The sequence below is a fragment of the Prionailurus bengalensis genome, chromosome B4 (genome assembly GCF_016509475.1).
Source record: "Prionailurus bengalensis isolate Pbe53 chromosome B4, Fcat_Pben_1.1_paternal_pri, whole genome shotgun sequence".
Lineage (NCBI taxonomy): Eukaryota > Metazoa > Chordata > Mammalia > Carnivora > Felidae > Prionailurus > Prionailurus bengalensis.
This window is the reverse complement of record NC_057358.1, coordinates 135137233-135162830: the sequence shown is the minus strand read 5'-3', so window position 1 is coordinate 135162830 and position 25598 is coordinate 135137233. Positions and strand designations below refer to the sequence as shown.

Sequence of the window (25598 nt, the reverse complement as noted above, 5' to 3'; positions counted from 1 at the left end):
TACACAGAGCCTCCAGCAATTCCATCAATTACTGTTAAGTCTTCCTACCCAGGTACTGGCTCCATCGCTGGGGTTCCTTACCTGAGCTTTTGCTTTTGGTAAGTTGTGACTATTTGTGTCCATCTGTCTCTCCAATTTTGCAGGTGGCCCTCTGCCCTAGGACTTCCATTTTCTGATGGAACTAAGAAGATGTGTGGTTTGTTCAGCTTTTTTGGTTGTTGTTGTGAGGATGGGAGTGTTGACTTCCAAGCCTCTTCCATGCTAGACCAGAAAACCTTTGTCTCCTATTTAAGAAGTGGATCTATGAAGTGGATTTTCAGGCAAGAAAATTTGCACAAGGGCACAACTGGTCTCCTTACTAAGACTAGACCACATGCCCAGACCAAGGGCTTTCCCAGTTGGGGCATCCTCTTCTCCACGAAGCCTACAGGACAACCTTAGGCTGAACGGAACCTCTCATCTAAACCCCGTGCAAACCTCTATCATTGCACTTTTGTCAGGAATTAAGAGTGTCTTTCGTATTCACCATCAGGTAAAAGCCAAGGGTCTAATGCCAGCCATAGGTTCAAGGGAGAACCTAAGCTTGAGTAGAAATATTTCTAAAATAGTTCTCAAATTGAGATACATCAAGGCCCACACAGAGGAAAGTAAGACCATCAGAACAAGCTTAGAGATCCAGACAACCTCCCCAGGAGGACCACACAGAGGGTAGAGTACTTATCTGCTGCTGTCCTGTATTTTCGGGGTGGGTGGGGTCCAGGACAGGGTGGACAATGGCAAAGCATAATAAAACTATCTATCGCCGGAGCAGTCTTAGTGCGCTTCAAGATCAGGACGTGTCAGATTCCTCTGCACACAGGGCTGGCATAAAGCAGCCTCAATAAGCATGTGGCCTGGACTGATCTTTAGAAAGCCCAGAACCCAATATTGGGCAGCACAACAAATAAGGGGTCAGCCCACAGCGCTTACATCATTCTATCCCTGTCCCCTTTCCATGGAGAGTCAGAGAGCAGGCTCCCCAGCTTAGGCAAGTACTCCATCAAGGGGATTCAGAGATATCTTCACTAAGATGATCTATCTGTCTTGGAACCAGACAATGTACTGCTGAAGCAGGACAAGCGCAGAGCCCAGCCAGGAAGCTGAGAAGTCTAGGTATGTCCAAGCTGTACTGGGGTGGTACCAAGGCCCCAGCGCCAGGCAGTGCATATCTCAGATGCCCTCAGAAACAGAGAGACCAAGGGCGTGCCACAGGTATTGCGACAGCAAGCAGACTTTAATCGAGGGTGTAAAGCCAGGGTGACCCCAGCCTCTTCGGTTACACTAGCTTCTCCTTTCTCCTCAGGACATAGGCAGGAAGGACGCCTGTTTTCTACCGAAAACCTAGAAATCAGTCTCCATCCCCAAGCTGTGTGACGTGGACGGATTCGGATCTCTCTCACTCTGGTTGGCTGTTTTCAAGCATTTTCCTTCCTTGAGAACAGGAGTCTTCTCAGCCACCTTGGAATTAAGCTGCCTTTACACTCTTCCACAGAGATCAGAATGGCCAGCTCCCTGACCTCTTTTACCCTTCAAATCTTCACTCGGACATTACCTACTTGACAAGGCTCTGCTACAGTCTTCTCCCTCTGCCAACCCCCCGGCATTCCCAATCTCCTGCACTTTGTTCTGTATGTTTTCATAACTCTTATCAAGTTCTCTGTTTTTGCTTTTTCTGCAGTTTGTGTATGATATGCCTAGTTACATCACATAACCTATATATTGACTGTATCTTAATATCACTAGAATGTAATCTCCATAAGAGCGGGGACTTTTGTGTGGTCACTGATATCCCAAGTGCACAGAAACAGGACACAAACGGTATTCAGTAAATGAGTGTATGTCGATGAGGAGCGAAACCTAGGCTTATCTCCTGCCCCGTCACTTCTTAGCCCGCTGTGTGCCTTAGGCAGTTTGTTTCCCTCTCTGCCCCAGTTTCTCGATCTATGAGATTGGGGTCCATGCACTCACCTTGCTGGATTATGCCTGTGAAATGCCTGACAGGGTGCTTGGCATGAGCGTATGGTTAACAAATGGGCTGGCCCAGTGATGTAATTACTGCCCCTCTCAAACTGTTCCCTTTCCGTGTTATAAGGACCCTTTGCTCAGGGGCATCACTAAGGCAGCTGATGTAATGAGGGGTTTGTGATGAGGGCACAAGGCCAAGAAAAACTCAAAGGTCCCAGGATTCCCTCTTTCCTGTACCAGCTTAGCTGACTTGAGGGCAGCTAGCCTCAGGCCCTCCAACCCCCACCCCCAGTTACATGGCAGCAAAGGCTCTGGAACCAATCTTCTGGTCCTGTGAGAAATCTGAGCCCTCTTTGACCTACTATACCATACCTGACACAGTTGATTTTCTAAGCCCTCTGACCACCAGGGATCAAGCCCACAAAAAGAATGGGACTCAGAGCTCACCAGAACCTCACAGATGTGCAGACAGGATCAGGCCACCACATGCACAGGAAATGCTTCCGACTGCCTGGCACCTGTGGGATGAAAAGAGGATGCTAGGGAGTGGGTTCCTCCGTCAGAGGTTAGGGTCGCAGGCTCTGGAATCAGCCCGAGTTCATGGCTTGCCTCCACCACTCAGTAATTGTGGATTCTGTGGTTTCCTAAGGTCTCCAAGCTTTAGTATGCTTAGCTGTAAAATGAAGGCATTGAAAGTGCCCACTTGACTGGATTGCTATGGAGACTAAGTGAGATATGTTCATAAAGTACCTTAGCACATTGCCTAGCACCCAGCTTTAGTAATGATGTTTATTCACTTTCAAAGGCCTTTAAACACCAGGTGATGGGGCACCTGGGTGGCTCAGTCAGTTAAGCGGCCGACTTCGGCTCAGGTCATGATCTCGCGGTCTGTGGGTTCGGGCCCCGCGTCAGGCTCTGTGCTGACCGCTCAGAGCCTGGAGCCTGTTTTGGATTCTGTGTCTGTCTTATTTCACTTAGCATAATACATTCCTGCTCCAACCACCTCTTTTATCAGGCTCCACCTGCTCTAATCACCCCCAAGCCAGGTACTAAAACAACCAGGGACAGCCTCTATGCCCCCAAGCCCACTGACATTATTCAAACTATGCAATCCTAAACCTGCTTACCCTGCCTCACCTGTTCCTTCCCATGGAGACCACAATAAAGGCTGTGACAGTTTCCCCCTTGTCCCTGGTGCTTCCCTGTGTGGCCCTCATGGCGTGGCACGCCCTTGCCTTCAGATCTATAAGTATAACAAACTACCTTTTCAATGGCAGCTGTCTCCTGATTGGTTGGCCTTACCATACCTGAACAGTAATAAAACCTATATTAAAACCAGGAACTCTTTTCCCTGGATCCTCCGGAAGAGTGGCAGAGTGAGGCAATTACTAACAACGAGTTCCTTTCTTGCCCTAAAGCTCTAAACAGTAAGTTCTTAGAAAACAGGGACTATATTTGAAACCACTCTGTCTCCTCTCTACAGCACTAGAAGTAATGCCTCACATCAAATAATGACCCAATAATGGTCCTCGGAGAACTCACAGTTCCGGGCAAAGACAGACATATAAACCAGCAATGAAAATTACTCTGTAAATGCTCTCTAATGGAGTCGTGCACAAAATAGAGTGGGACAAAGGAAGAAATAACATCTGAATTTGGTTGGGAAATTCAGGAAGGTTTCAAAGAGCATCTGGGTTGGGACTCAGCAGATGACTAGGACTCAGCCAGGAGGCCAAAAGGAGAACAGTATTGCAGTAGGGAGAGGGGTAAATAGAAAGCATTCCAGACACAGACATGATGAAGGAGGAGAGCAAGATGCATTCTGGTAACTTGTCTCCAAGATGACCGTTACCTCTTTCTGAGATGGAGGATAAAATTGTCCTTGTTTTTCGTCACAACTCAAAAATCTAGCTCCCTGTTAAAAACTGAGAACAAACTGAGGGTTGATGGGGGGGTGGGAGGGAGGAGAGGGTGGGTGATGGGTATTGAGGAGGGCACCTTTTGGGATGAGCACTGGGTGTTGTATGGAAACCAATTTGTCAATAAATTTCATATATTAAAAAAAAAAGTTGGCATCTCTATAATAAAAATCAGTTGCAAATAAAAAAAAATTAATTAAAAAAAAAAATCTAGCTCCAGGGGCCTCAGCTATGGCACTCAAAGATTTGTCAAATGAGTACTTAGAACCTAAATGGAATTTAAGAACTATGTTCAATATTAGTAATTATTTATTAATACCCAGTCCAATTAATACTGTCTTATGTTTAATTAAAAAAAAAAGCCGATTACTAAATATTACACAAGTTTTTAAATATTAACTATTAAATACGTATCGAGACTAATCAAACTGCTGGTCAAATCTCTCCCTTACACAGAATCCCTTCTTCTGGAGTCATTTGGGGACCTTCAAAAACAAGTTTATTCTCGGGGCGCCTGGGTGGCGCAGTCGGTTAAGCATCCGACTTCAGCTCAGGTCACGATCTCGCGGTCCGTGAGTTCGAGCCCCGCGTCGGGCTCTGGGCTGATGGCTGAGCCTGGAGCCTGTTTCCGATTCTGTGTCTCCCTCTCTCTCTGCCCCTCCCCCGTTCATGCTCTGTCTCTCTCTGTCTCAAAAATAAAAAAATAAAAAATAACGTTAAAAAAATTTTTTTTAAAATAAAAAAAAAAACAACAAGTTTATTCTCTAAGAGTCCATGGTTGAGTGTGCTACACCAACTCCCCTCTCCTAAAGGTGCTCCAGGTAAAGGTTGGGATGTTGCCACATGTTTTACTTTCTACTAGATGACTAGGTAACCTGTACAGTGTGAATTTGAATTGGGGGTTTACATTCTATACATAGTCACACATACAGAGTTTCAAGCAAGCAACCCGGCAGTGGGCAAGAAAGATCAAGTCAACACGAAGGCAAAGGCTCTCTAGTATCCTCTGTGGAAACCCAGATCCTGAGATTGGGATTAGGATGGTTGCTCGAGGCAGGAGAATCTGGGAGGTTGGGGAAGGAACTGGCGGTCCTCTCGAGGAGTAGGCATTGGGGTCCTGCTCCCCAGTGCTCAGGGGTGTGGAGTTGGATCTCTGACAGCCAGCTTCCAGGCCCCACCTAAGATTCTGGGGGCATAAGGAAGCAACCCAGCTATCAGACTTGATGTGACTGCCTGGACTGGGCAGTAGCTGTTTCAGAAGTAATCTGATGCCTAGAAGGGCCTTCTTGGCATCTTGATGCCACATAAGATCTGGATAACTTTGCATAATCTTGGGAGTTTGGGGGAGCCCACCAGCAAGGCAGATGGTGGGGGGGGGGTTGTCTGGATAACAGAATTAAAAAAAAACAAAGACATTCAGTATTTCCTGCGTATATTAATCTATAGGTTGAAAAATCCCACCAACTACACATTTTCCCCTTGATTCCTCAGGACAGTCAAGCCCGAAGTTTCTGCAGGCTGGCAAGCATCCGCCTATCTAGGAAAAAGAGTATTTGGGTGCTTGTTTTGTGGGTCCACTATCAGTCCAGAGATAAAAGGTCTTCTTCCTTTCCTTTCCTATTCCTAATAGGAAATGAGGAGGCAAAGTACAGAAAGCAAGAGCAGCTTCTGTACTGCAGCTGGGGAAGAGACAGGAAGAAGATGAATCCACCAGCTCAGGGATGAATCAGGAGGGAAGCATCCAAAATGTCAATGGGGACCCGAATGACCCAGCATTAGTGCTTTCAGCACATAACGGGCTTAGCTGAACTCTCGCTGGATTTGTCCTAAGCAGAGCAAAACCAGATCCCTGTGAGTACACAGGACCCAAAGCTCTCCTTATAGGATGTGCTTGTTATAGAAGGAATCTGCCTCTTTGCATCAGGCAGTGGGAGCTAAGAGTAGGTGTGCCATACAGCCCCCAGTGGGTCCAAACTGGGGCTCTGCTTGGTCCCACCTCTATACAGTTACCACCTTTGGTTGTATTCCAGCAGCTTGGTGAAACAGGTGAACAAGTTCCCTTTGCAGGGGCGTCCACTTTCAGGAGACTTGGACCTGCTTACCCTTCTAGGTTGTTGGACCTAACTTCAAATCTACCTGTACGGCTAGAATGAAGAGCAGAAGAGAAAGTCTACTTGCTACCCTTTTAGAATTCTAATCCCAGAATATGCCTGTTAGACGTCAGTTATTTAGAGAACTATTCCAGCATAAAAGAGGCCTCACTCCTTGCCCCTATTCCCAACTCACCATCACATTCCAGCACAAACCGAAAAGCTGAATGAGGGGAACTTTATTCCTGCTCTGGTTTGGGGAATCTCTCCCTCTTCCTCTCCTTGTCACTTCTGCCCATGTAGAGAGGTTTAGAAGTGAGAAAAGAAGAAATCTTAAAAGAAAAAAAAATCCTCATCACTTCCCTCAAAAATTTTTAAGAGAAAGAGATCTGGGGCCTGTGACCCATGTTTAAGATCCATATGGTCTGAGGCACCTGGGTGGCTCAGTTGGTGGAGCATCTGACTCTTGACTTCTGCTCAGGTCACGATCTCACATTCGTGGGACTGAGCCCCACGTCTGGCTCTGCACTGACAGTGAAGAACCCGCTTGGGATTCTCTCTCCCCCTCTCTCTCTTTCTGCCCCTCCCTCGCGGTCTCTTTCTAAACAAACAAACAAACAAACAAACATTAAAAAAAGATCCATGTGGTCTGAATTCTCTGTTTGGAATCTTTAGAAAAGGGTTATACCTATGTTTTCTCTTTTCACTTCTTCCCTGCATGGTTACCTGGACATACCAGCAGTCCCTGTACTACTGACACTCCAGTGTCCCAGACCCATGACTCTGTGCCGGTAATTTCTAATAGGAATCCGTAGCTACTGTCTATATTATCATGTGCCTTCTTCAAGAAGATCTCCTGTTCTCTACAAACTGGACATGAAGCTCTTTTTCTCGGAAGGGGAAGAAGAATGGCCCTTGACTCGTCTCATTGTTGGGAAGAGTTTTAAGGGCAGCATATCCCAGACACTTAACAGTTCATTTTAATTCCAATATCCACTCATTCCACAAAGTGTTTCCCGAAGTTTGTTCCACTAAATAATAGTTTTTCCAAAATGTTTAGTGAATAAAATAGACTAAGGTCAAATAATTTTGAAAAAATATGTGTATTTTGAAAATGTCTCCCTCTTAGAGATTTATGTTCACTAGTATATTCAAGGTGCTGAGAAGTCATGAGGTAAAGAAATCTGTTTACCTGGCTTTTTCAAATATATTTGACTCAATAACCACCTTTTCCACATAAGACCCATTAACATCCACCAACTTCCTTAGGAAAGGCTGTCCTTGACAACATAGGAGCATCTGGCTTCCTAATTGTTACAATGAGGATCAATCAATAACTCTAACCTGTTTCAAGGAAATAATCCAAAATTAAAAAAAAAAAAGCTCTATATAAGAGAAGTTAATCACAATGTTGTTTGTAATAGCAAAAACCTGGAAACAACTAAAATATTTTAAAATAGGGACTGAGAAAATATGTAATGATGCAGCCATGTCAGACTATCATGTAGCCACTAACAATATTTATGAATAATTCTTTTCTTTTTATTTTTTTTTAACATTTATTTATTTTTGAGACAGAGAGAGACAGAGCATGAACGGGGGAGGGGCAGAGAGAGAGGGAGACACAGAATCAGAAGCAGGTTCCAGGCTCTGGGCCATCAGCCCAGAGCCCAACGCGGGGCTCGAACTCGCGGACCGCGAGATCGTGACCTGAGCTGAAGTCGGACGCCCAACCGACTGAACCACCCAGGTGCCCCTTTATGAATAATTCTTTTTAAAATTTTTTTTTTCAACGTTTATTTATTTATTTTTGGGGGGGACAGAGAGAGACAGAGCATGAATGGGGGAGGGGCAGAGAGAGAGGGAGACACAGAATCGGAAACAGGCTCCAGGCTCTGAGCCATCAGCCCAGAGCCCGACGCGGGGCTCGAACTCGCGGACCGCGAGATCGTGACCTGGCTGAAGTCGGACGCTTAACCGACTGCGCCACCCAGGCGCCCCATGAATAATTCTTAAAAACCTATGAAACTCATCTAACTACACATTAAGTATATTCAATTTTTAATATATCAATTATACCTCAAAGCTGTGGGGTTTTTTAATTCTTTTTTTAATGTTTACTTATTTTTGAGAGAGGAAGAGAGACAAAGCATGAGTACGGAAGGGACAAAGAGACAGGAAGACACAGAATCCCAAACAGGCTCCAGGCTCTGAGCTGTCAGCACAGAGCCCGATGGGGGCTCGAACATATGAACCGCGAGATCATGACCTGAGCTGAAGTCAGACGCTTAACTGACTGAGCCACCCAGGCCACAGTACTTCAAAGCTGTTTTTAAAAAAAGCTGGGGCACCTGGGTGGCTCAGTCAGTTAAGCGTCTGACTTCAGCTCAGGTCATGATCTCGCGGTTCATATGTTCGAGCCCCCATCGGGCTCTGTGCTGACAGCTCAGAGCCTGGAGCCTGTTTGGGATTCTGTGTCTCCCTGTCTCTCTCTCTCTGCCCCTCCCCAACTCATGCTCTGTTTCTCCTAAAAAATAAACATTAAAAATATTGTTTAATTTAATAAATAAATAAATAAATAAAAGTTATGAAAATGTAAAGTGTCAGGTGAAACACTTGTATATACAACATGTTCTCAATTACACACAAAATATTCATAGAAAAAATATATGATTTAAATGTCTTCTGGGTCTGGCAATATTATACACTAGAGCTTCTAAAACCTTTTGGTATATAGTATCTAAAAACACTTGATATAATATTTTTAAGGCCTCCTTTTAGGCGGCTTGACGAGCCTGTAAGAAAGCAAGGAAAGGCCAATGAAATTAGGAGGTCGGTCAAGGTAGCATAGTGAGTTTTTAAGAGGCTGACAACCTCAGAATAGTCTAAAGTAGTCTAGAATGATAGTTCTTAGCAGGGAAGGCATTGACCCCCAGGGGGCAATTATGAAATAACTGGGGGCATTTTTGGTTATCACAATTAGAGGCCACTGTTGGTATCTGACAGGTGAGGGGTCAAGGATGCTAGACGTCCCGAAAAGTACAGGGCAGTTCCTCACAACAAAGAATCGTCCTACACTCTTTCATGATTTTCAAATGAATCTCTGGCCATCGATGTAGGTGAAACACATGCTTATAATCATTTGAGCCTAGAGCCTAACCCTGCACTGCATGATTTTAATACATGCAGAACTTTTCAGGAATTCAACCACTGTGTAAATCAAGGGAAAACGAAACTTTGTTTTATTTGGAAATTTGTCAAGGATTGTTCATCATTTTGGAAAATGACATTGCCAATAGCATTGCCACTATGGTATTCAAGTCACCAATACAACATACATGGATCATTTCTAGTGTTTATGAATTTGGTGAATCTACATACAGGAGGTGAGCACTTGATTACTTTGTTATGTCTTCTAGTACAGTGGAATTTGAACATTTATATATTAAAATACTTAAAATTTTACTACAAGCTAGTTTTATATTATTTCTTTATATCACATTTATGGCATAATTTATTGATTTTGGTTGAAATGGTATGGAATCATATGCAGTTGTCTACAAATTTCATACTGATGATCTAAAGGAGAAATTACAAAATATTTGTTATGGGAGGGGCATGTGGGTGGCTCAGTCCATTGAGCATCCACCTCTTGGTTTCAGCTCAGGTCATGATCTCACAGTTCATGAGTTCAAGCCCCGTGTTGGACCCCACACGGACAGTGCAGAGCCTGCTTGGAATTTTCTCTCTCCCTCTCTCTCTGCCTTTCCCCTTCTCGCTCTCTCTCGCAAAATAAATAAATAAACTTAAAAAAAAAAACCAAATTATTTGTTATGGGGGGAAGTCTGATGGGATTGAAAATCACTGCAGTATATAATCCCTACAATTGCTTTTCTTATTTTAATAATAAGACAGAATTTTTGCATATTTAGCTTTAAGGCACCATAGTTTATATAAATACTATTAATGACCACATAGCTTATTTCCAATTTTGTGATGTTAGAAGCAATGAATGTAATTAAATCTTCCCACACACATCTTTGTGCACAGGTGCAAGCATTTCTCAGGAATAGATATTGAGAAGTGAAGCTGCTAAATCAAGAGTAGATATCTTTTACCTTTTAAATTTTTTTTTCAACGTTTTATTTATTTTTGGGACAGAGAGAGACAGAGCATGAACGGGAGAGGGTCAGAGAGAGAGGGAGACACAGAATCGGAAACAGGCTTCAGGCTCGGAGCCATCAGCCCAGAGCCCGACGCGGGGCTCAAACTCACGGACCGCGAGATCGTGACCTGGCTGAAGTCGGACGCTTAACCGACTGCGCCACCCAGGCGCCCCCCAGATCTCTTTCTAAAAATGCATTCAACTTACATTCGCACCAATATTGTATAAAATAACCTTTCCCCACATGTGTTCCTTCCTAACACTTAACTTTTTCTATCTTTTTAATATTTATAAATCTTTGGAGATAAAATTGTTTCTCATGTCAAGTTGCATTTTCCTAATACTAGTCAAGTTGATTGAACGTCTTTTGAAATGTTTCTGAGCCACTCTACTGTCTTGGTTAATTGGGATTTCATATCTTTTGTCCATTTTTAATTTTTGGTTGACTTTTAGGAGTTCTTCATATATTCTAACTATAAATTATTTGTTTAACATATATGTCGGAGATTAACTTTCTCCTATTCTGTTTTCTATCTTTTAATTGTGGTCATACAGATGTTAAAATTTTTGATATAGTCAAACTTATCACCGTTTTCCTTTATTGCATTATTGGGTTTGATTTTCTTTTTTTGGGAAGGGGTTGATTTTCTTAAAGAAGGCTTTTCCTAATCTAGATATCATTTTCTTTTTGTTTTAATTTTTTTTTTTACATTTATTTATTTTTTGAGAGACATAGAAAGACAGAGCACAAGTTGGGGAGGGGCAGAGAGAGAAGGAGACACAGCATCCGAAGCAGGCTCCAGGCTCCGAGCTGTCAGCACGGAGCCTGACGCAGGGCTCGAACTCAACAAACCGTGAGATCATGACCTGAGCCGAAGTCAGATGCCCAACGAACTGAGCCACCCAGGCACCCCTAGATATCATTTTCAATGGACACATAATATTCCATTATATGGATGTACCATGATTTATGAAATTCTCTCTCACTATTGGAAATTTAGTGATGGGCTGGTCCATCCTTTCACTAATATAAACAATGCTGTGAAAAACAACTGAGTATTCTACTTGATATTTCTTTTTAAACATTTTTTTTAAGTTTATTTATTTATTTTGAGAGAGAGTTTGAGCAGGGAAGGGGCAGAGAGAGAGGAAGAGAGAGAAAATCCCAAGCAGGCTCTGTGCCAGCAAAGATCCCAATGAGGGGCTTGAACTCATGAACCATGAGATTATGACCTGAGCCAAAACCAAGAGTCCAACTGCTTAACCAACTGAGCCACCCAGGTGCCCCTCAACTTATATTTTTAACATATTTTCAGGCCTAGCAAACAGCACAATAAATAATTTCTAGAGGGGGAGGGGAGAAAGGCAGGAAGCCTTTTCCACCCTACATTCAAGGTTTGTTTAAAAATGCAGCCCTGGGGCGCCTGGGTGGCGCAGTCGGTTAAGCGTCCGACTTCAGCCAGGTCATGATCTCGCGGTCCTTGAGTTCGAGCCCCGCGTCGGGCTCTGGGCTGATGGCTCAGAGCCTGGAGCCTGTTTCCGATTCTGTGTCTCCCTCTCTCTCTGCCCCTCCCCCGTTCATGCTCTGTCTCTCTCTGTCCCAAAAATAAATAAACGTTGAAAAAAAACATTAAAAAAAATAAATAAATAAAATAAAAATGCAGCCCATCGGGTATCTGAGTGGCTCAGTAGGTTGAGCCTCTGACTTCAGCTCAGGTCATGATCTCACAGCTTCTGAGTTCAAGTCCCCATCTGGCTCTGGATCCTCTGTCTCCCTCTCTCTCTGCCCCTCCCCAGCTCATGTGCATGCTCTCTCTCAATAAATAAACATTAAAAAAAAATTACAATGCAGCCCAATGTCAACCAAATTATTGGGGAATTAGCTCTAATTCTACTTCTTCTTTGGCCCATCTAATCAAGAGTGGACTCAGCCTCCCCCTAAGACTGCCCTTCCACAAGGCAACACTACGTCAGACACCTTTAATCACATACCTGAGTCTACCTTCCTATTCTGACTTCGGTTTTCGGGTGCCACTTTGCTTGGAGAGTCTTCAAGGTTTAATTCCTGGAAGATGGTGAATGGCTCTGAGAAGATGAGGCAGGGGGAAGAGAAGCCTCATACCCAGGAGGTTGGATTGCCACAGATTTGCCAGACCCAGCTCTAATTCCAGCAGGTGAAACTTCATATCCTGGAGGTGGGGCTTGATTTCCAGCCCCTGGGTTTTCACTTCCAGTCGGTAAGGTTTCGTTTCCAGCTGGGAGGGCTCCGTATCCCACAGGCAGGGCTCTGTATGCTCCTGGTGGGGCTCCAGATCCCACAGGTGGGGGTCCGTATCCTGCTGGTGGGGGTCCGTATCCCCATGGCAGGTGTCCATATTCCACCTGTGGGGGTCCATATCCAGCCTGTGAGGGTCCATATCCTGCCTGTGGGGGTCCATATCCTGGCTGTGGGGGTCCATATCCTGCCTGTGGGGATCCATAGACAACAAATGGGTATGCTGAGAAGGAAAAAAAAATCAGTTACTCATTTTTTAGAGTGGACAAGAAATAGGTAAGAAGGAGAAAGACAAAAAAAAAACTATGCTGAAGCAAACTGACACAGGATGAGAACTCAGGCAGAGTAATGCTAAAGCCAGATCCTTCACCAGGTGAAGGCTTTATCATTTCCTGTTGTGGAGGGATTCAAATTAACATGAAAATATCCCTACAGTTATATCTCTACATTACTTATACTTGTGCTCAGATACATATTTTACTTAATAAATTTTATTTGATTATGAAGAAAGTAATACATGCTCAATGAGGAATATGTATTTGGAAAATAGAGAAAAGATGAAATTTAAAAATTACCTATAATTCCACTATCAAAGACAAAAACTTAGTATTTTGGTATATTTGTAGGATCTGTTAATGTTTTTTATACAATCACAATCATAACAACCATACAACTTTTTATCTGGCTCTTTTTACTTGGCATTATAAAAAAGTCTTTACATTATTAACACTTCATAAATTAAAAGCTGAACAACATTTTATCACATGGATAGGTGCTACGTAATTCCCCTGTTCTAGAAGAGTGCGTCGTTTCCAACTTTCTGATTCATATTACAATAATCATGGGTTGTATTTATTTCCTTGGCTACAGTCCCAAAGTGGTTTAATGAGTCAATGAATGGACAACTGTTGAGTTATTTTGCTGTAATCCATTTTTATGTTTGAGCTAATTAGAAAAAACTTTAAAAGAACTGTCTTAAAGATGCTCAAAGGCTAAAGGAGAATGTGAAGAAAGTCAAGAAAATGATGTATGCACCAAACAGAAATATCAGTAGAAGTGGAAAACTTAACAAGAAACCAAAGCAAAATTCTGGAGCTGAATAGTATGATAGCTGAAAAGAATTCACTAGAGGGGTTCAAATTCAGATTTGAGTAGGCAGATGAATGAATCTGTTAACGTGAAAATAGAACAACAGAAACAGCAGAGATTGAGAAACAGCCAGAAAAAATATTGAAGAAGAGTGAACAGAGCTGAAGGACCTGTGGGACGCCATCAAGCAGACCAACATACACACTGTGGAAGTCCCAGAAGGAGGAGAGAGAGAAAGGGAGAGAGTAAATATCTAAAGAAATGATGACTGTGCACTTCCCAAACTGGATGAAAAACATGAATATAAACATCCAGGAAGCTCAATGAGCTTCAAGTCAGATGAACTCATACAGATCCAACCGAGATGCATTCTAATTAAACTTCCAAAAACCAAAGATAAAGAGAGAATCGTGAAATCAGCAAGAGAAAAGTGAATCACCCAGATACAAAGGATCCTCAATAAGACAATTAGCAGGTTGCTCATCAGAAACTTTGGAGGCCAGAAATAAACTGTCAAAAGAGTCCTCTATTTGCCCAAACTCCTTCAAGAGTAAGGGAGAATGAAGATGTTTCCAGATAAACAAAAGCTGAAGGAGTTCATTACCACCAGACTGGCCCTGCAAGAAGTGCCTCAGGGAGTCCTGCAGGGTGACCTGAAAGCACACCAGACAGAAATTTGAAGCCATATGAAGAAATGAAGATCTCAGTAAAGGTAAATCACTGGACAATTATAAAAGCTAATATCACTGTTAACAATGGCTTATAATTCCATTTTTTGTTTTCTACATAATGCAAGAGACAAATGCATTTAAAAGAATTATTAGATTATGTTTTTAGGCATACAACATATAAACACGTCATTCTGTGACATCAGTTAGTATACAAAACAAAAAGCCAACAGACATGCATGTCATGCTCCAAGGAGAACCCAAGGAAGGGCCGCGTTTGGGGGCCCATCGGCAGCCTGTTAGGAAACCCTTTGTGGCCCACCAGTAGGCTGTGGACCACATTTGAGAATCACTGTGGACAGGCACAACTGTTAGAGGGTACAGAGCATAAAGCCGGAGTCCTCAGTGAGGTTGAAGGGCATGGCATAAGCACGATGGCTATACGTGTGTGAAGCTGGAAGGGGGAAGTGGGCAAGAGCACACATTTTCTGCTCAGGCTGTATGCAGGAAGGGACTGCTCCCACTAATGGAAGTTGCCCAGCTATACTCTGTATGTGTACGTTACAGGTAAAAGTAAGCCTGAAACTGAAGCCCAGTCACTTGCTGACATGCCACTGGGTTTCAGTCTAGAAACAAAGTCATGGACTTCACCATTTCCCAATTTCCTAAACCTCTGCTGTTTCTCCTACAGCAGAGTTGGAAGCAAACTAGCAGTGAAAGGATCTTTGAGCCCCTGGCATACTTTTCCACCTCCCAACAAGAACTTCCCTGCCATACCTTACCTGGACAAGGCATCTGTTGCGTGCACATCATGTTCCCCTGCCCAGTAACTACAAGCAGTCCTGGAGGGCTGAACCAGTAACTTGCACTTCCAAGTGGAACTCCTCTGGCAGCTGAGAAGACAAGTTTGGCAAAATAGAGACTCTAATTTGTTCAATGCAGATGTACAGCAGCTACCAACCAATTAATAGGGTATTAACCATCATCTTACACAAGTGTCCAACAATGCTCCTAGGGTATAAGATAAAACACATACACCTCCCTTGTCCTGAACTGTATGCTTTTTGAGGGCAGAGCCTGGGTCTTATTTGCCTGTGCTTATTCAGGGCCTAGGATAGCACCTACCATAATAAATATTCAGAAAAAATTTCCAACTGAGGCTTCGATCAAGTTGGCAAGATACATCTATTAAAAACCAATGTAATGGCAACGTGATACAGAAGAAAGCACTTCTGTTTGTCTCCCTCTGCATCTCTCTCATAAAGAGCCTTGCGATGGCATCTGGGGCGCACCTGGATAATCCAGGGTAATAGCCTCAAGCCCCTTAAATGAATTACATCTGCAAAGATTCTTTTTACAAACAAGGGAACATTCACAGATTCTGAGGACTAGGCAAGGATATATCTTTGGGAGCTATTATCAGTCTACTACACTAATTTCTGGCATCTAGCATCTGACCACAAGTAATAACACTGCTTCCAGGCCTGGCCCATGCAAACTTTCCAGGTGAAACATTTGTTCTATTTCCCTCTCTGCTGGCTAGCCAGAGAGGCTGTGGAAGCCATGTGTTAAAAATGGCATAGACCCTACTACCCGGAGTCCCTGAAGGGTTATGTAGAACACAGCCCCCTTTTATCCCTGCTGATTGACCTTTATATAAGCAGTAATATCTATTGTCTTAAGCTATTGATAATTTGGGGTTTATCTGTTTCAATAACTAGCATTATCTTAACTAATTCATTCTAAATCTAAACTTATCTAAATCTAAATCTAAAGTTATCTAAATCTAAATCTAAATCTAAACTTATCCTCCTTTTCAATATCCTATTAGTATCCTTCCCAGAAATATTATTTTACTAACTTATATGTTTGCATATTTCTTTTTTTTTTAATGTTTATTTATTTTTGAGAGAGAGAGACAGAATGCGAGGGGGTGGGGAAGAAAAAGGGGCAGAAAAAGATGGAGACACAGAATCCCAAGCAGGTTCCAGGCTCTGGGCTGTCAGCACAACTAACAAGCCATGAGATCATGACCTGAGCCGAAGTCCGATGCTTAACCAGCTGAGCCACCCAGGCACCCCGTTTGTGTATTTCTTATATGACTCTCACTAGACTGTAAATTTAACAAAGGCAGGGGACTATGTATGTCTTGTTCACTATTGTGTTCTCAATCATCTCAATCATACCATAGTGTTTGGTATACAATAAGGGTCAAAGAGTCAAACCATAAAATATGATGGGTAGTTAATTCCAAAGGCCTCATGGAAGCCCATCTCACAATCCCTGACTCTTGCTGAGAAAGCAGGGGTAGGTTCCCACACCTAAGCCATGATATAATCAGACCCAGAGTAGGTTCAGACATTTGGTCAAGTTCACCTAAGTTGCCTAAACCCTTTCCAAGAGGCTATGTAACTGCTAGGACTCTGTACCTAGCTTTGCAAGCCAAGAAGCATAACTTTTTTTTTTTAATTTTTTTTAAACGTTTATTTATTTTTGAGACAGAGAGAGACAGAGCATGAACAGGGGAGGGGCAGAGAGAGAGGGAGACACAGAATCCGAAACAGGCTCCAGGCTCTGAGCCGTCAGCACAGAGCCTGATGCGGGGCTCGAACCCACGGACCGCGAGATCATGACCTGAGCTGAAGTCGGATGCCTAACTGACCAAGCCACCCAGGCGCCCCTAGAAGCATATCTTAATAAGAGCACTAAGAAGTTTCCCTCAAGTTGCCTGATCCTTAGCCCATAATCCTAAAAATAAGCTCTCTCTACTGTGAGGCGAAAAATAAGGGCAAATTCAGGACCCAGTATGCAATTATTCTGAGTTTTCCAGACATCTGTAGCAAAGAAGAACGGGACTTCCAAGTATCCCCTGCCTCTGGGTTCCACATGGCCATACTCTGTGAGCCAGGACACCTTGTTATCCAACGTCAGGCTTTAGATGCTGTCTGCCTTCTGGACAGTGAAGAGCTGTTGGCTGGGTTCAGTATGTGAACGCCTTGGTCTTCATATCTTGCATTGTATCATTAAAGGTAATATTAAACATTTTCTTACTCCTCAATTTCCTGTATATGGCTTCTCCACCACCTGTCTTTAGCATTTCTGTCTTGCTAAGACCACCACAAACTCAAATTTCCACATGCAATGCACACTTTTCAGTCTTCATTTTATCAAACATCTCTGCAGCAGCTGACAGATGACCACTCAGGAATGCTTGAAATATCTCTTTCTTGACTTCTGGGATAATAAAGTCGATTCTCCTCCTACCTCAGTCAGCCCCACGCTACCCATCCCTTCGATGTTGAGGACCTTGGAATACCATTCTTTATTCACTGAATAAGCCTTTCACTCACATGGCTCCAGAGATGACCTGTGTGCTGAGGATCTCCAAATGAGTCTCTAGATACCGTTCATCTTTGTGGTTCTGAGCTGCCGGTCCGCTGGCCTCTAGCATTCCAGTGTACCTCACTTCAATATGATCCAGCGGTTAAGGGTATAGGATCAAAAGGGCACAGCATCACTTACATACTATACTTATATAGTATTTCTGCCAAAATGCAGGACCTGCACCTAAGCATGAAGAAACAAATAAACCCAAATCGACAAAACAATAAGCCTGTATTCTTTTAAAAATGTTAATGTTGGGGCGCCTGGGTAGCTCAGCAGGTTAAGGGTCTAACTGTGGCTCAGGTCGTGATCTCATGGTTCATGAGTCTGAGCCCTGCGTCAGGCTCTGCGCTGACAGTGTGACAGTGCAGAGCCTGCTTAGGATTCTCTCTCTCCCTCTCCCTGCCCCTCCCCTACTCACTCTCACTGTCTGTCTCTCACAATAAATAAATAAGCTTTTTAAATAAATAAAACTGTCAATGCCAAGAAAGACAAAGAAAGGCTGAGTCCAGACTAAAAGAGACTAAAGAAATAGGACAATTAAATTCAGTGTGTGATCTGGGATTAGATCCTGGATTGGAAAAATAAACAGTGCGCCATAAGAATTAGGAAGAGTGATAGGTTAATCATTTGAATTTGAATATAAACCAAATATTAAATAATAGCATTGTTTCAGTGTTAAATTTTCTGAATTTGATAAGTAGACTTAGGGTAGATAAAAGAATACCCTTGCTCTTAGCAGATACACACTTGAATACTTAGGAATGAATGAAATGAATTTTGTAACTTACTCCCAAATAGTTCAGTAAAAACAAAAACAAACGAAGAGTAAGATAAAGCAAATGTGGGAAAATGTTAATGATGGGTGAATCTAGATGAAGGGTCCATGAGAGTCCATTGTAAATTCTTGCAACTTTTCTAAATACGATTTTTTTTTTTAATAAAAAGTTTAAAAAGAGAGTGAGAGTATGTTTAGGGTCCAGATTCTAGATCTATCAGTTTCTACCTGTATAGCCTTGGGAAACTGTAGAACCATCACTGACTCAGTTTCCTCAGTTATCAACTGGGGACAATGATTGTACCTACAGCCTAAGTTTTTGTGAGGATTAAAAAAATGGACACATGTAAAGGGCTTGGAACGCTGCCCACTGTATGGTAAGCATTCAATAAATGTTAGTATTATTATATCTAAAATTGAACTCGTTTCCTCTCCAACTTAGATGGTCTCTTATATTCTTAACCGTGGTTTATAGTATCATGATCCAGTCAGTCTTCTGAGCTAGAAAATTCATTCCACCCTCTGGTGTTTCCCCGGCACTTTGCCCATGCCTCTGTTTTGGAATATTTGCATGTGTCTGTCTCTTCTAGATTGTGTTCATCTCAACTAGATTGGAGTTGGGGTGGAGGCAAGGGAGAAAGAGAAAGCATTCCAGATAGAGCAAATTCCAGGGCACCTGGCTGGCTCAGTCAGTAGAGCACGTGACTCTCGATCTTAGGATCATGAGTTCAAGCCCCATATTGGGTGTAGAGTTTACTTAAAAAATAAAATTAAACAAACAAACAAATTAATAAAGTTATCCAGGTAGAGCAAATAGCATGAAGGCTCGGAGATGAGAGAACAGGGCACAAAGAAGTCCAGCTGGACTGGAGTACAAAAGCTGAGAGAGTAGGGGCATGAAATGAGACTAGATTGAATAAAAATATATCACAAAAAAGATTATTTGTATTCAAAGTCTGAAAGAGTTCTCTGGTACATCTATTAGATCGGTGCTGTAGGGCTGGATAGTACCTCTTCCCTCTTCTCATGGAAGACGGGATTAAACCTAACAGAAGCAAAGGCAAAGCCAGAGAGGAAAAAAGACAAAAGGCGTGACAAAGGAAGAAGAACTCTGGCAACTGGGGATTCCTGATCTGAAAATGAGAGTACTCAATGATGTATGAGACCAACATTTAAAAGGACAAAAGAGGGGCGCCTGGGTGGCTCAGTCGGTTAAGCGTCCGACTCTTGGTTTCAGCTCAGGTCGTGATCTCACAGCTTTGTTGGTTCGAGCCCCACATTGAGCTCTGCACAGACAGAGTGGAGCCTACTTGGGATTTTCCCTCTTTCCCTCTCTCTCTGCCCCTCCCCTTCTCACGCTGTCTCTATCTCTCTCAAAATAAATTAATAAGCTTTAAAAAATACATTAAAAAAACATTTAAAAATGGACAAAAGATTATCAGGTATAATTAGTGGTTCAAGTGTCTGAGTATAAACTTCTGCTAGCCTGCAAACTCCTTTAAGACAACGAGGGACTGAATAATCTTGTTCCCAGCATGTAGTATGGTACTTGTGCCGTAGTAGGAAGCTCAGAAAATGCCTGCTGCATACGTGTGCAACTACCAACTGCCTGACGTAGAGGCCAAAGTCGTGGCTGGGTGGCCGTGCTACTTCAATTCCACAGGCCTCAAAACCCCAAAGTGTTTAGTGTCTTTCTTAGCATTGCTCACCAGCAGAGGCAGCTTTCACCATCAGCTGGGCAAATTCGATGGCACCTCCTTTTCTGAAGGCTAATTTAAAAGTAGCCTGTCCTTCCCAGCCACCTGGGGGAAGAAATGGCACACTAAGATGCTGGCACCACTCGTCAGAGAAGGACAGCCCCAGACAGGGAGACAAGCACTACCCAACAGAGCAGTGCAGCTTTCTTTGAATTCCAGCATGAGCCAAGTCTGAATCTTAAACCTTCTGGAAGCTTTTGAGGGAAAAAAAAATACACTTCTGAGGGGGAACACTCACCATCCGGAGCTGCCTGAATAGTCCCTTTAATGTAGTTGGCAGCAAAGACCGGTTGTTCAACGGTGCAGTTGCTCATCAGATCAAATGGCATCATGAAAGAAAACATGGGATCACTGACTAAGTGTGAAGTCACGAAGATCACCTAGGAGAGGAAAGAAACTTCGGAGAAGGCATGCAGCTTGTCCACGGACTGAGACATATTAGACCAATTCTAAGGTCGAGGCTGTTTGACATTCCGGCCTGACTGAGAAACATCACCCGTGTTCTTCCATATTCTCCAACATGGAAAATCATAAAATGCCAACTTTGAAGGTCAATGTTAACTCTCTCTCCATTTGAAGGAAAACAAATGTAGCGGTAATAGGTCAAGGTAGAAGTCGAATTACCCGGTATGAAGTGAGAAACAGTGTCCCTCGCTTTGTGCCACTGAAGAGACTGGATCTCTCTGGTTGCTGTGGGAAGGAGAGGTCCACATCCTGAGACTGCATCAAGACACTGCAGAAAAGAAAGGGCAGACACCACACGATTTCGAAGTTATATGAAACGACGCACATAAAGTTCTTAGCACAATTCCAAGCCCAGAGTAAGCACTCAATGTTAGCTGCTGCCGCTACTATCACTATTGTATTGAAATCGAAAGGAATTTAGATCTTATTCTCTGACTTTTCACACTTACTCCTCTCCCTCTTTACCACTGGATTCTTTTTTTCTTATCAAGCCTACCTTCTTCTTAATGTTTATGAAGAATAACAAATAGGGGCGTCTGGGTGGCTCAGTCGGTTAAGCATCCGACTTCAGCTCATGTCATTATCTCACCGCTTGTGAGTTCGAGCCCCGCGTCAGGCTCTGTGCTGACAGCTCAGAGCCTGGAGCCTGCTTCTGGCTCTGTGTCTCCCTCTCTCTGCCCCTCCCTTGCTTGCGCTCTGTCTCTCTCTCTCTCTCTCAAAAATAAATAAACGTTAAAAAAATTTTAAGGGGGGCGCCTGGGTGGCGCAGTCGGTTAAGCATCCGACTTCAGCCAGGTCACGATCTCGCGGTCCGTGAGTTCGAGCCCCGCGTCAGGCTCTGGGCTGATGGCCCAGAGCCTGGAGCCTGTTTCCGATTCTGTGCCTCCCTCTCTCTCTGCCCCTCCCCCGTTCATGCTCTGTCTCTCTCTGTCCCAAAAATAAATAAACGTTGAAAAAAAAATTAAAAAAAAATTTTTAAGGAATAATAATAAAAATGTATTAAAAATAATAAATAATAATAATAATTCTTATTCTTCATATGCAAGAAGTATAAAGCACTGTGCTAATGGAAATGTTTCTTTGACTCTCATAGAAATGGCAAGACACATAGAGTACTCCAGATTCCTCTGACATGTTATTCCCTCTGCCTTTTGTGTTCTCCCCTCACTCTTAACCTGAGAAACTTGGACTCATCCTATTCCCACTCATAGAATCCTATTGGGTTTCTTTTCTTTCTTAGTAATTATTATAATATATATGTATGTTTATGTGTTCAATGTCTTAACTAATGATCCTGCCTTTGCACTGTGGCCTTAGCAAACAGTGGGTGCTATTAAATATTTACTGAAAGAATGAATGAGTGAAAACATGAATAATGCAAGCAGTAATATCACATACATCACGTTAATGGCACAAAAATGTCATAGCAATTTAGTGGAAGGAGGGATTAGCTTTGGTTGAAATGACTAAGAATGACTTTATAGAAAGGTTGAAGTTGATTCTTTCTAAGTTTATTTGTTTATTTTGAGAGAGAGAGAGAGAGAGAGAGAGAGAGAGAGAGAGAGCGCATGCATGCGCAAGTTGGGGAGGGACAGAAAGAGAGAGGGAGAGAGAATCCCAAGCAGGCTCCACTCTCAGCACAGAGCCCAACAGCCCCACATTAACCAATAGAACACATTAAATTAACCATGAGATCATGACCTGAGCAGAAATCAAGAGTCAGATGCTTAACCAACTGACCCACCGAGGCACCCCTGATTCTTAAGAGAAGAGTAGTGTTTCAGTAGGCAGAGGTGAGGGTAGGGGATGATCCAGATGGGGAGCAAACAGCATGAACGGAGGTGCAAGAGCAGCATTAATGGAGGTATGCGGTGGAAAGCAAATTGCACACTTGGGAGCAGCCCACCTGTGTGGATTCATCAAAGCAGCATGGAGGTGAAGGTGGGAAGAATAGTGAGATATAGCTCGAAAGCTATGCTGGAACCAGAGCCTGGAGATATCACTTAATAGGCAAGGAGAATCAATCAAGGAGGTGGTGGTTTATTAGAGGTTAAGAAATGCTAAGGGGCACCTGACTAGTTCAGTCAGTAGAGCAGGCAACTCTTGATCTCAGGGTAATGAGTTCGAGCCCCACACTGGGTGTGGAGATGACTTTAAAAAAAAAAAAGATGGGGCGCCTGGGTGGCGCAGTCGGTTAAGCGTCCGACTTCAGCCAGGTCACGATCTCGCGGTCCGTGAGTTCGAGCCCCGCGTTGGGCTCTGGAGCCTGTTTCCAATTCTGTGTCTCCCTCTCTCTCTGCCCCTCCCCCATTCATGCTCTGTCTCTCTGTCCCAAAAATAAATAAAAAACGTTGAAAAAAAATTTAGAAAAATTAAAAAAAAAAAAAAAGAGGGGCACCTGGGTGACTCAGTCAGTTGAGTGTCCAACTTCAGATCAGGTCATGATCTCACAGTTTGTGGGTTCGAGCCCTGCATTGGACTCTGTGCTGACAGCTCAGAGCCTGGAGCCTGCTTGGGATTCTGTGTCTTCCTCTCTCTGCCCCTTTCCCACTCACGCTCTGTATGTCTCTCTCTCAAAAAGAAATAAACATTAAAAATTAAAAAAAAAAAAAGAATCCCTAAAATAGTCCTGATGTAAGGTAATAAGAATTGGAACTAGGGTGGTGGTATGCTGATAAAAAGGGCTTTTTAAGACAATGAAAATATGATGTCAGCAAAAATAGGGAACTCCAAAAGTCAGTCCAGAAGTTTGGGCGGGAGGAACCGACGAGGGGGGCCGCGTGGAGCGGAGGCCTCAGGCGGGAAGAGCTGCGGGCCCCGCAGGCCCCGCGCACGGCCACGGGCGCGGCCCGGCGAGCGTCCTTCTCCCTAGACGGCTCTTCTTTCCGTCCCGATCTTTATTTACAGGGAAGTAAGAGCCATCAGCTCCCCGTCGGGGCGAAAAGAAAGGGGGCTTCGGCGAGCGCCCCCCACCCCCCCGATGGCGCGGGATCCTTCAGAGGGATCCACACCGCCGCCCCTTCCGCGTCTGCGCCCCCGGGAGTAGGGGCGGGGCGCACCCAAGGCCCCCCTGTCGCCGTCACCCCACGGAGGTTTGTGCTCCCAACGGCGCCCCGGAGGAACGGCGCGACACCCCACCACTGCCAGTGCCCTCCCGCCTTTCTTCTGGGGCGACGCGCGCCTCGCACGGCGCACCCGCCCTTTACCTCAGCGAGGCCACGGGCTCCAGCCTCTGCCCACTCTGTGCGCCGGAAAGCCCGCGGGGTCTCGAGCGCCCCAGTGGAGGGGGCGGGGCTCAGCCAGCCGAGGGCGGGAAAGGCCCTGATTGGCTAAGAGTTTCCAAGTCGCCAGTTCTATCCCCGGCTCCGACAGCACCCCTCCCCACCAGCTTCCCTTCGGGCACCTGTCGCTGGAAGGAATGAAAGCCCCGCGGCGGTTCTCGGTGTGGCTCTGATTCACCGCCATCTTGCCCCAGGCGCCCTTCTGTCGCCCCTCAGATGGAAAGGGGCGGGGCCTGTGCCAAGCCGGGGGGCGGGGCTTTGAAGGGGAGGTGCGCCAAACCGGGGGGCGGGGCTTTGAAGGGGAGGACGGGGATTATGGCGCAAAGACAAGGGGGGGGGGTTGAGTAGGCGAAGGGGCTGGTCACGTGAGGGGCGGTGGCCAGAGAACCAGGTGTGGTGCCGCCTGGGACTCCAGCTGGTGAGGGGGGGGGGGAACTGACCCCGCCCCAGAGTGCGGGGGTGTTGAGTGGTAGGTGAGTGGGTTCCTGGATCCACACCTACCCTCTTGGCCACAGCATGGTAGCTGGTTGCTGGGCTGCCCTCCGGAATGGATTGAATGGGTCAGGAATCAGAAGCAGGATTTTCCTGCGTGCCCCCTTGGCCTGGGTCAGAAGGCTAATGCATTTTGGAGAAAGGATCCAGAAAGATTTCTCGCTTCTCCTAAAGGCAAGCAGAACAACTTTTCCCCACCAGAGAAAGCCTGGAATCTGAGCTGGTTTCTTGTGAGGTTAGCATCCAGGAAAGGGTGAACGAACTGCGTCGGGGGGAGTCTGAGCCGGTTCCAAGATAGAGAGAACCTTTAGCATCCATCATACCAGCCCTGCCTTCTCCAAAGGGTGAGAGTGAGGATCCTGTGGGATACAGCATACTGGAATTGCTTTGAAGACTAAAATGTTGTACATCTTCTTGTTTCTTTTAGACTTCACAAAATAGCACCAAAGGGCTTCAAGCAAAGGGATGGTAACGTCTGGATTACCGTATTTCATCAAGTTTAAGATGCTGTCAGTTATAAGATGAACCATTTTTAAATGTACCACGGAGGGGAAAAATGTTGCCAAATAAAGACGTCATCAGTTATAAGCTGATTTTTTAAAAGTAATCTCTGGGGCGCCTGGGTGGCGCAGTCGGTTAAGCGTCCGACTTCAGCCAGGTCACGATCTCGCGGTCCCGGAGTTCGAGCGCCGCGTCAGGCTCTGGGCTGATGGCTCAGAGCCTGGAGCCTGTTTCCGATTCTGTGTCTCCCTCTCTCTCTCTGCCCTCCCCCATTCATGCTCTGTCTCTCTCTGTCCCAAAAATAAATAAACGTTCAAAAATAAATAAATAAAATAAAAGTAATCTCTACACCCAACACGGGGCTTGGACTCATGCCCTGGGGATCGAAAGTTGCATGCTGTACTGCCTGAGCCAGCCAGGTGCCCTAAGCTGATTTTTATTTGTTTATTTTTTATTTATTTAAAAGTTTTTTTTAATGTTTATTTGTTTTTGAGAGAGAGAGAGAGAGAGAGAGAGAGAGAGAGAGAGGAAGGGCCAGAGAGAGAGGGAGACACAGAATCTGAAGCAGGCTCCGAGCTGTCAGCACAGAGCCTGATGCGAGGCTCAAACTCACAAACCGTGGGATCATGACCTGAGCCCTGAGCTGAAGTCGGATGCTCAACTGACTGAGCCACCCAGGCACCCCTTAAAAGGTTTTTTTTAAGGTTTATTCATCTTTCAGAGACAGAAA

General features: G+C 44.4%; 1 protein-coding gene and 1 long non-coding RNA gene across 3 annotated transcripts; one reads left to right on the top strand and one right to left on the bottom strand.

Annotated features, from left to right (window-relative positions):
* Nucleotides 1-1252: 1252 nt before the first annotated feature.
* On the bottom strand, nucleotides 1253-24150 carry WBP2NL (WBP2 N-terminal like). 2 transcript variants are annotated; one of them, XM_043562759.1, is made up of 8 exons: nucleotides 23998-24150; nucleotides 20754-20862; nucleotides 20368-20509; nucleotides 20082-20174; nucleotides 14993-15103; nucleotides 12171-12676; nucleotides 2452-2522; nucleotides 1253-1497 (listed from the first exon to the last, which is right to left on the bottom strand). In XM_043562759.1, the coding sequence occupies exons 1-6, from the start codon at nucleotides 24057-24059 to the stop codon at nucleotides 12237-12239; spliced, it is 957 nt and encodes a 318-aa protein (XP_043418694.1). In that variant the 5' UTR covers nucleotides 24060-24150; the 3' UTR covers nucleotides 1253-1497; nucleotides 2452-2522; nucleotides 12171-12236. The 2 variants fall into 2 exon arrangements, with proteins under 2 accessions (XP_043418694.1, XP_043418695.1); XM_043562760.1 differs by having other exon boundaries at nucleotides 1253-1470.
* Nucleotides 24151-24243: 93 nt separating this feature from the next.
* LOC122472838 lies at nucleotides 24244-24955 on the top strand. Its single transcript, XR_006294532.1, has 2 exons — nucleotides 24244-24711; nucleotides 24795-24955. It is a non-coding gene; the product is annotated as an uncharacterized LOC122472838 (long non-coding RNA).
* Nucleotides 24956-25598: the final 643 nt, after the last annotated feature.